General features: G+C 36.9%; 1 protein-coding gene and 1 pseudogene across 1 annotated transcript; both read right to left on the reverse strand.

Moving 5' to 3' along the window:
- Nucleotides 1-3,074: 3,074 nt before the first annotated feature.
- Nucleotides 3,075-6,932, reverse strand: LOC116129867 (annotated as a pseudogene).
- A 1,192-nt stretch (nucleotides 6,933-8,124) lies between these two features.
- Nucleotides 8,125-10,555, reverse strand: LOC116129868. Its single transcript, XM_031415597.1, has 2 exons — nucleotides 9,115-10,555; nucleotides 8,125-8,885 (listed from the first exon to the last, which is right to left on the reverse strand). Exons 1-2 carry the CDS (start codon nucleotides 10,363-10,365, stop codon nucleotides 8,877-8,879), a joined length of 1,260 nt encoding a protein of 419 aa, XP_031271457.1. The 5' UTR covers nucleotides 10,366-10,555; the 3' UTR covers nucleotides 8,125-8,876.
- Nucleotides 10,556-10,906: the final 351 nt, after the last annotated feature.

The raw sequence follows: 10,906 nt of genomic DNA on the forward strand, positions 1-10,906 counted from the left end.
ATTGTTACAAAACTTCGTGTTAAATCAAACAAAACCGAGGCAGAACATAGCTGTGCCAATACTGATAATCTCTAAAAAAAATTAACATAGAATTTCCATAAACAGAAACACGTAAGACAAAAATTGCTACAGTTTCGTTATTTGGCCAATATCCTGTCTCTATTCCAAATAGAAATGGGCGTTTTTTCCCTATTTTCAAAATCATATCATAAATTAACGAACATTAAACCTTCTAAGTTTGTTAATTAATAAAACACCCCTAACAAAAAATATATAAATTGCAAAAACACCCTCACCCACCCATAGTTGCCAGATTCCGGAAACCACCGTTGGTGGTTGCCGGAATCTGTCATAATGGCGCACTACAAGCAGGAACTGACCGATATGCGCCGATCAGGCCTTTCCGGCCAGATCCGCAAAAGGCCAGATCGGCGCACGACTAGCCAGATCCGGCCGGTCGTGCGCAATAACGCCAGCTTCCGGCGGTGGTGGCCGGAATCTAGCAACTGTGGATAGGTAGTGGTATTTGAAAACACATGACACAAAAAATTACTACATTATGTTAGGGAACAAAAATCAAGAAACCCTAATTTGGAAAAAAATAGGCATTACCCGAATGAAGCCAAAGAGAGTGTCCCGGTCAACCATGACGAACGTAGCCTCCCAGTTCTTGAACTCGACCTTAGCTGCCGACCTCTTGAACTGCACCTCACGAAAAGCCCCATCAGCGTCCGCGGCAGCACCGGCGGCAGCGGCGGCAGCAGCCGCATCAAAATCGAATTTCATCTTGCGGCCATACAGATAGTCGATACCCCTTATAATTGAAAGACTCAAAATCTCCTCCTCATAGTAACGCTTCAGGAAGAAGACGACCATACCGAGCGTGTTGCTGTGAACTTTATGTATCGGGAAGACGTTAGTCACGTCACCAGCCCAGTGTTCATCCATCGCCCGTGTGATCATCCGAGACTGCATGGCGACGGCTCTGTCGATCTCAAAAGATTTGCCGCGACAACTTTTGCCGTCACAGGTCTTGTCGTCACAGCTACTGACGATGACCTTCGTTGTTGACGACATGGTATTGCTAGGGTTTCAAAGTGGAGAGGCTTTGTTGGCTTTGAACTTTGAAAAGAGAAGCGAATTGTAGAAAGCAAGGGCCGGCAGAACTGTTAGTTTATAAAAGTTAAAAGGGAGAACGACTCACGCATACCAAAGTTTACCTAAACGACAAGTGGGTGCTTAAAAGGTTTTGAAACAATAAATAGGTACTTTCCGTCATGTTCGATTAGTGATTTTCATTTGATAATAGTGAAAAGACTAAAATATCCTTGAAAGTTTAATATTTTAGTTTTTTATAAATTTAAAAATTTCTAAAAAACCCCCTAAGTTTGCTAATTTGACTAAATACCCTAATATATAAAAATTTTATAAAATAACAAAAACACCTCCATCACCCGTAGTGCCAGATTTCAACCACCACTACCGGAATCTAGCCAAAAAATTGCGTTACAACAGAGACCCATCGGATCTGTGTTGCAACGAGTAGATCTGGCATTTTCCGGCAAGATCCGTGGCTGATCTGGCCGGAAAAGGCCAGATCTACGGCCAGATCTACGTTTGGCCTTTTTCGGCCTTGACGCCAGATCTGACCGGAAAATGCCAGATCAACGTGTTATGACACAGATCCGACGAGTTTGTGTCGTAACACAATTTTCCAGCAAGATTCTGGCCTCGACGGCCAGATCTGGCTGTAGATCTGGCCTTTTTCGGCCATATCAGCCACGGATCTTGCCGGAAAACGCCAGATCTACTCGTTACGACACAGATCCGATGGGTCTCTGTCGTAACGTAATTTTTTAGCCAGATTTCGACAGTGGTGGCCGGAATCTGACACTGCGGGTAATGGGGGTGTTTTTGTTATTTTATAAAATTTTTATATATTGGAGTATTTAGTCAAATTAACAAACTTAGGGGGTTTTTTTAGAAATTTTTAAATTTATGAAAAACTAAAATATTAAACTTTCAAGGGTATTTTAGTCTTTTCACTATTATCAAACGAAAATCACTAACAGAACATGATGGAAGGTACCTATTTGTTATTTTAAAACTTTTTGGATACTCACTTGTCATTTTAGCAAACTTTGGGTGCGTATGTCGTTCGGCCAAGTTAAAAGGGCCTCGGAGCTTAACCATTAAGTAAACTATTGTTTTTAATTTTTAATTTTTGAACAATATGAAGGATCATTTTCAAATGGACTTTCAACCCAAAACATTACCTCATACATACCTATGAACTACCAAGTAAACCAATTCTCAACATGCTTAATCAATTTGATTGGATTGATGAGATGTCCTATCAACATTCAACAGTAACAAGTTTTATTTAACTAGCAACTGCAGTAAAAAGTAAACACACAGCTACAAATTCTGAGTTGTAACAAAATTACTTTCTTTTATAACTATTCGTTAATGTTTCTTGACAAATAAGGAAATGACCAATTCAGTTCTTCACCATTTAACAAGTAAAAATCAAACATGTCCAAAGATGAAGCTGATATAGATTTTTATATGTTCAGCTTTAAATTAACAGCTAAATGCAGTAGCCTTTACCCATTGAGTATGCATAGCTTCAACCAATGACCCAGCTGATGTGCCCATGGCATAAATAAGACACGGCCTATATGTTAAATCTAGACTAACTAACCACCAAATAATGGCGGTGAACTTTTCTCAAGATTTCGGCGCTGGCCGGGTAGAGTTAGGTCATCCATGGAAATATGGATCCCGGATGTTTCAAGTCAATGGTTAGCCAACATGAGTACATAATAAAACCAAGTAATTAACTCAAACAACACTATACCTTAGAAAAAATAGTCTATAATACATCATGTGTGAAATCTGGAGGTTAATTTACATAGGAGTGAATTCATGGTGCAGAGGAGTGAATTGATGGTGCAGAACCATTCTCAATACAAGTTTTATATCACAGTGGCAACTAGCTGTTACCTCTATGTTTTGCTCTTGGAAGTTGATGAATCTCCAACCAGCAGCTAAATCGAGCTTTCATTAGGTCATTATGATTCCATGAATTGTGAGGGTGGGGGGGGCTCATTTTTGTCTTGTCAGGACCTGCTAGTTGGTTTTATACCAACTTGGAAAGAGGAAAAATTGTGAGAAAAATCCATGAAATGGAAGGGCATAAGGAACCTCCAAGACAGATGATGCAACATGACTTGGTATCCTCAAACTTAGTAACAGAATCACCTGTGCTCAGTATCAGAGATATGGACAATGGATCTAGAAGAGATCGTGCATATTACAAAAAGAAGTGAAGCACTAGCATAGGACATACCATAGAGATGCCACGGATTTCCACTTCTCGCCATTCTTGGACAAGAGCACAGCAGCAACACATCAAATGTGACGAGAAATCATCAATAAACCCACCCTGCCAAAGGAAGAGACAATAAGAAGATTATATGGGGAAACAAATTAAAGAAAGATCAAGTTTTGGACTTTAGGACTAATTATATGGGACTAAATCCTCCATCAACACTCATCCTAATGTATGGTCTTGCAAGTAGAAGATCACTGAGTGAAATATTCAGAGAGAAAAATGATTTTAAAATTCTGCTATAAGCATGTTTTCCTTATTTTTATTTTCCCATTCTTTATGCTGATTCAACGTCCCCTATAAGTCTTAAAGGGGTCTGCTTATGTTAAATGCCTATGAAAATGATCAATCTTTTAGCATTTTAGATCAAGCTGGCAATGGATGAACCATATTTACAGTGAGGCACGCAAACAGGAAAATAAAACAACAGCAGTTGCATCCAGCAGGTTTATTTTCCTAATCTATTTTGTACTAACAGAAAGAGATCATGATCATGCAGTGACAGAGAATTAGTACCGTGATGTTCAATGTCTTACGAAGCTTCCTTCTAACGCAGCAAGTGTAGCAACAGCATGATAATATCAACGAGTATGCCATGAGTTCATTACATGCCTCTGCAGAAGCTGATGAAGACAGAACCAGAATTACAACACGTAAGCTTTTAAGTGATTACAGCCACAAATGAAATTTCAAAAATGTTGGAATGCCAGGTCGATAATGATAGAAAAAGCAATAAAACCGAAAATTCATATGATTCATGCGATAGGATGGATCATCATTTTATGATCCATTTCCAAAAGATAAAAATATTGCATGCAACTTTTCTAAATTGTGCAGTCAAAACCCTGTAAGAATTAGAATCAATAGTTTCAATAACTGGTTACCAAGTCAAGGCAGCACCAAAAAAAGTATCAGGAACTTCTAACTGAGATGTACATGGTGATCAAAGTAATCAGAAAAACCCTCAAATCTTATATGTCTCCTTCACTGAAGCCAGCTAAACTAGTTCGCATCTTTAAACGAATTAGTGAGCAACCGAATTCAGAAACCTAATGACCCTAACAATGACCAACTTTAGAAAATTAATAATTGGCATCAGTTTTTTCAATTCTTTTGGGGCAACAGGTACTCAGTGGAGCATTCAAACTTGAAAGAGGATACTAGATCACCAACACTGAAGATGAAATCAAGGTCTGATTACCTAGTCTACCAGACAATTAAGTTTAAAAGAAGGTTGTGAGAAGCATTGTCACTTAAAGAACCATGTGCTCCATGAGACATCCAGAACAATTTATAGACATTTTACAGAAACTGTAACATCTGTAACTCAAATTGGCTTTAAGCAGACTCTAAACAAAACAGTGTGCAGATAGTGTGATGTATCTTGCGGGAGTTCTTTTTAGTGGGTTAGAGCATCTTGGAGCATTAACTTGTGTTTTAAAAGGGAACATTTGAAAAGTTTAGCTGTTGGTGTACTATAGGATTTCAACATGATCAGGATATTCCAAGTTTAAACCTTAAACTAAAAAGTTTGTACAAGCAAACAAAATAACAAAACACCTAATGGAAAAATTCCTGCAAAAAGTAAATGAGCCAAACGTAAGTTCAAGCTAGCAGATTGGGCCTAAATGCCCAGGTTGTAATTCTGTCACATCTAAACACAGGATAAGCAACTATAAGTTTGAAACTAACCCAAAGGTTAGAAACTACTTACACGTGCCTGTTATTTGCCCAGTTGCAATCTTTGAAAATGTGCCACAAGGATAGAATAACGCCTTTATACCTGCAATGGGGACAAGCTGCTTAGACACTGAGCAAATATTTGGAATATACAAGATTTCAATTCAGCAGCATATATTTCTCAATTCATCATCTACAGGATGTGACTCCGTCGTAGAGTTGAAAGAGACAAAATGAAATTAGGGATAGCCTTCACTATCATGAATGGGTAGGAGGTGCATTACAGCTAAAACAGATAAACTAAAACAGAAATGCAATGGGCATGAAAAAGACCACCATATGACTATTGCTACACTAATAAAATACAATTTCCAAAGACAATCTAAAGTGATCAACAGCATGAGAGGACATACACAGAAGAGGTTCAGAACAACAGCCGAGCAGATCAGTATGCCATTCTTCATGCTGATAAGAGCCCCTTCTTGAATCGATCACTAAAAAAGGCACAGCCTAAATCCCAACTGCTTCGGATAAAACTAGTCACATTTTAAAATCCTGTGTATCAATTCAAACCACAATATCTAGTCAAAAGTGCAGTTAACTTTTGTTATTATTGAAATCATGTTATTGATACATATTATAGAACAAATATATGAAAGATATAAGGTGATATATACAGACTACCCCACATGCTAACATGAGCACTACTAATTAACTGAAATGTGCATTCAACCTAAGAGGCACAAAAGCAGAAAAGAATATATAACCTGGAAGTCGTGCGAGAATCTACTTTTCTAGGAGAGTGCTCATTATGCGAATGATGTTTCTCACTATCAGCATCAGAATAGTTGCGCTCTACTTTCTTAGAAACTTTTTTTGGGGAACTCTCTTCCGGAAGAGGACTTGCTGCAACAATTTCTGTAACATCAATCAAACGCTGAATCACTTCAACCTGGTTCACATCCATATTACCCTGTGATAGTTGCAATTCTCGTTGAAGCTGTTCATTTTCCTTTTTCAATATTTCATTAAACCCCATTTTTGGGTAGGAAGAAGATAAAGTCTTTTTAAGAACCAGAGTTTCATGTTTTGAAGGTTCCCTAATCTATTCTGTGCTAACTGAAAGAGATCACGATCATGCAGTGACAGAGAATTAGTACCGTGATGTTCAATGTCTTACAAAGCTTCCTTCTAACGCAGCAAGTGTAGCAACAACATGATAATATCTGTTAAAGTGTGTGATATTTTGCTGGAAACTTTTTTGCAATTCAAGTTTGTATCTTTGGCGCCAAGTTAAGAGTATGTTATAGGCTGTCTGTCAATGCTGGATTTTGGTTGATTTTTGAATGTATTATGTGATGCTTTTAGGTGATGACAGCCGGTGATTAAGGCCAATATATGTCATTGTAAATGTATATTAGTTAGGGTTGTTTAGATTGCATTGTATTTGCAAAAAGTTCTCACTGTAGAGTGGTTGTAACAGTGAAGAAACTTGTATTTATATTCCCCTGTTAATGAACGAAAACAGAGCAGATATGAACTGAATTTTTTCTCTCTTTCTCAACTCTCTCTTTCATGCATGTTAACCTTCTTTCTCTTAGTATAATCAGACTCAAGAACCTACAATTGGTATAGCTGATATTGATCTTTCAGGACCCAAAACCACCAAACGTGAGCTTCCTCATGGCATCAAACCCAACCCCATTTTCGCCTCCTATCTTCAATGGTGATCAGTAACATGTTTGAGCTGTTAAGATGAAAACCTACTTGAGAGGTCATGGTTTGTGGCAATATGTGGAGGAGGAGAAGCAAGTTCCTCCGCTTGGACCAAACCCGACGCTAAACCAGGAGAATCCATGAAGAAGAGGCAGCCAAAGCTTTGTCATGTATACACTCGGCTGTCACTGACCAAGTCTCTCTAGAATCATGGCGTGTGAGACCCCTAAACAAGCTTTGTTTTGTTTAGTTATTTTTTCCTATCCTATTCCTATCCTACTCAAATTACATATTTGTTTCCCTATTTTCAAATCCATTTCTACTGTATTCAACTCAAAATAATTAATTTTTTTAATCTCTAGGTTTGTTAATTTAACTAAATATCCCTACTCAGCCACATCTAGCCGGTCGTGCACTATTCCGACGACTTCCAACTACCGTCCGTCAGTGATGATCGACTGTTAACATTTAATGGGTAAGTGAGGTTTTTTTTGTTAATTTAAAAACTTTTATTATAAGGTGTGTTTAACTAAATTAACAAATGTAGTAGATTAAAAAATAATCTTACCAAACACATTTTGAAATTCAAATTATATTCTCGTAATAATAACTCAATTCAATTTTTTCAAAAATATTATTCAAAATAATAAAACAAACACAGCCTCATGGGTAAGGTTCTCTGTGTTTGGTGAGGTTGGTTTGAATATTAACACATTCACAATTCATTTTGATTTTTTCCAATTAATTACATAATTCAGGATTAAAAACTATTAATATTGCATTTTAATTGAATAAAACCTCTGTGTGCATTTTAATTAATTAGATTGGGCTGGAATTAAGAGAAGTGGGCCACTGGAGAGCTTTTCTGGAATATGGGCTTGAGCCCCAGCAGATATGCTGAAGCGGGCCATAAAGAAGGCAATTATAAGCGGGCCATAAAATAAAAAAGATAATAAATACGAAGTATTATCTTCTTCTCTAAACCTGGAAAGGAAAAAGTTGCCAATCCACTCTTCACAATAATGTCTAATAACAATAATCATCAAAACAAAGCCTGAAAGATAAATAACAAAATCATAAACTAGAAGATAAGGTAAATACAGGAAACCGTGACAAAGACAAAATGATAATGAAAGTAAAACCCAAACCAGGTGATCGATAGGGAACACAGGCACAGCTTTCTACAGACTGCAAGATTGAGTAGCTAAAAACATGCAATTCAAATTAATAACTTCAAGGAAATATATTGTTCAATTATACTCTGTTAAAACGAATTAAAAAATTGGAACACAAGATAATATGTTAATTCAATTCTTACGGCAACATCCATCAAGAAAAAATAAGGGGAATGTTTATTTTCTGGTTGACATTAGAGATTTGTATAACATGAATTGGTCAGTACATTACTCATGTGTGTTCATCAACTTTATTCATTTCAATTTGTCCAATTAAACAATGAGAACTGATAAAAGAAGCTGTAAGCTGTATCCAGAGCTGAATAAGTTCCGGATCAAAGGCACCGAAATTAACAAACAACAATAAGAAAACCATGTGTATAAAGAATTAACAAAGGAGAAGCTACAGTTGATTTGGCTCAGGCTTTTACTCAAATCTGATGATACTCAGTTCCAAAAGATCAATTTAACCTTGAAATATATCAAATAGTCACGGAACCTGTTCCTGATACCTTGGACAAAAATGTGTCTATCAAATACTTTTCAGAGGACATCGACACAGAAGACATACTAAAATTCACTCCAAAATGTAGTTCAAATTAAGCAAGACTACCTATCAATCCCCTACACTGATGTCAGAGTCTCAATAAACATATCCTCTTTCCAACAAGGAATTTGACTTCACCACTGCATACCTGAAATCCACCTCCAGTGCAATGGAGATTGATAGAATATTGTAATTACAATTATACAGGAGGACACATCAACCAAACAAAGAGGTTGCGCAAGAAAAAATATCACAGCATCACATCTATAATATTGTTCAAGTCAATCAATATCATTGACTCATCTCTTTCTGTGACCTCCAAGCTTTACTGTAAGTTGCTAGTAAGGAAGGGCATTTTAGAAACTCAAGGGACCTGGAGTAAATCAAAACCACATAACTGAGATTCAGATCTGCATCTACTACTCATGTAACAAATTAGCTTAAAAGTTTACCACATTTTATATATAAACTAAAGTATACAATCAAATGCAAATTGTAAAGTGATGAAAATAATGTTGCTGTGCAGAACTAACTGAAGTAATTCAACATTGTTCAATAAACTACAAAGCTGAAAAGTGATAATCACCAATTAGAGATCATAAAATCGTTTTAGGTATGGAAAGTTGACATGCTACAGTTTGCTGGAAGATATTCATATCCAGATCCAGATCCTGAAAGCCTTCCTTCCTTTGATAGATATTCATCAGTACAGGAACCTGGTCCAAGTATTTTGTCACAAACCTATCCAAGAATAGCTTCTCAACAGGTTTTGCACATGTACTTAGGCTCAAATTTTTCTTCACCAACCCCTTCGATTGCAGAACTTTAATAACCAAACACCTTGGGATTATCCTCTTCTCCAAAGTCATTAGGAAAACGTCTGGATACAAGGCAATATCTGTGGACTGCCAACCCATCTTGTTCACAAGAAAATCCATTGCATTTATTATTTTGCTTTCAGAGGCATTAAAAAAAATGGGGCAATTTCTGAACGCATACATAATGTCCTCATCAGACCACCCCCACCCCCTGAAAATATTAAACTTCTGCTCCAAAGTTGATTGACTCATTGAAGCAAACACCTGCATTGCATGGATGAACCCACATTTCTGAGGATCAAAACCCATTTCAATAACCTTCTTGACATTTTTGTCAAACTTCTCACGTTTTTGGAAGAATATAGGGGCATAACATATTAAAATCAGTGCAATAAGAGGGTCAGGCATTCCAAATTCTCTTAGGACTGTAAGTTTCGGAGACACATTCTTTGGCAAATCTATATGAAAGAGCCATGATTTTTTTCTAAAAAATTTGATAACATTTTCATCGGAGAGAAGCACACTTTTGAGGAATTTATAGTTAGGAATGAGCAGATTTTCCAAACTGCGACCCAAAATAGCTGGATTTGAAGAGCAAACACTCGCAAGCTCAGCATCTGTTACCCCAAAAGAGTTAAAAAAGTCAAATTTAGGCAATATTGACCTCTCAGGAATGGCTAAAAGTACACGAGGGCGCAATCCAACAACTTTAATTATATGGGCAGCCGTAAATCGGTGGCTTCTTAGAACTTTCAGGACCGAATCTGGTCGTTCAGCAGATTGAAGCTTGATTCTTTTGGAGACAGATTTTGCCTTTTCCGGGGACAACCCACATGAATTTATGAGGTATGACACAGTAAATGAGTGGTCCTTTTCAACTTGTTCTATATTGGTTGAGAATGATCTCATGCTAGTGGGCAACAAACCCAAACACAAATCGACATGATTAGTGCCTAAATTTTGGACGACACACCTATAAATATTTGGTAAAACTTGTGCATACACTAGCCTTCTATACACAAAACCACATATCATAATCGTTGAAAAATATTAATAACAATGTATAGAAGGTTTTGCTCACTCACTAGCTTGAAGAGTAGAGGAGAAGAAGAAGAAGACACCTCCGCCAACTGGTGTTAGGAGCAAACGAACATGACAATTTGTGCTATTACAACCAAGAAAACAATCCTTTTCATATGAGAATCTTCAGATGAGGAACTTTTTTCACTCTTTTATTGACTTCTTCACCTTCAAAATGGCTGGACCTAAACCTAACGGCAAAATTAGGATTGGCCCCGGTGAGTTAACGGCAACAGACGGAATCGGAATCATTAAGGACTTCTATGATTTTATAAAAGATATCCTTCCACTCGAATTCTCTTCAACGTGAAGAGAGCCAAAATATATAATAAATTTTATATCAAATTGTTGAGTTAATTAAGGGGTGTTTGTTTGAGCTTATGAAAATTAGCTTATAAGCAACAATTGCTTATAAGCTAAAATTAACTTATAAGCATTTGAAATTTTAAGCAATTACGTGTTTGGTTAAAGTATTTATAAGTAACTGATAAGTAAT

Source organism: Pistacia vera, unplaced genomic scaffold (assembly GCF_008641045.1).
Source record: "Pistacia vera cultivar Batoury unplaced genomic scaffold, PisVer_v2 Contig214, whole genome shotgun sequence".
Classification (NCBI taxonomy): Eukaryota; Viridiplantae; Streptophyta; class Magnoliopsida; order Sapindales; family Anacardiaceae; genus Pistacia; species Pistacia vera.

Coding starts and splice junctions, on each gene's coding strand:
- LOC116129868 (XM_031415597.1), bottom strand. CDS start 10,365: ATGATATGTGGTTTTGTGTATAGAAGGCTAGTGTATGCACAAGTTTTA.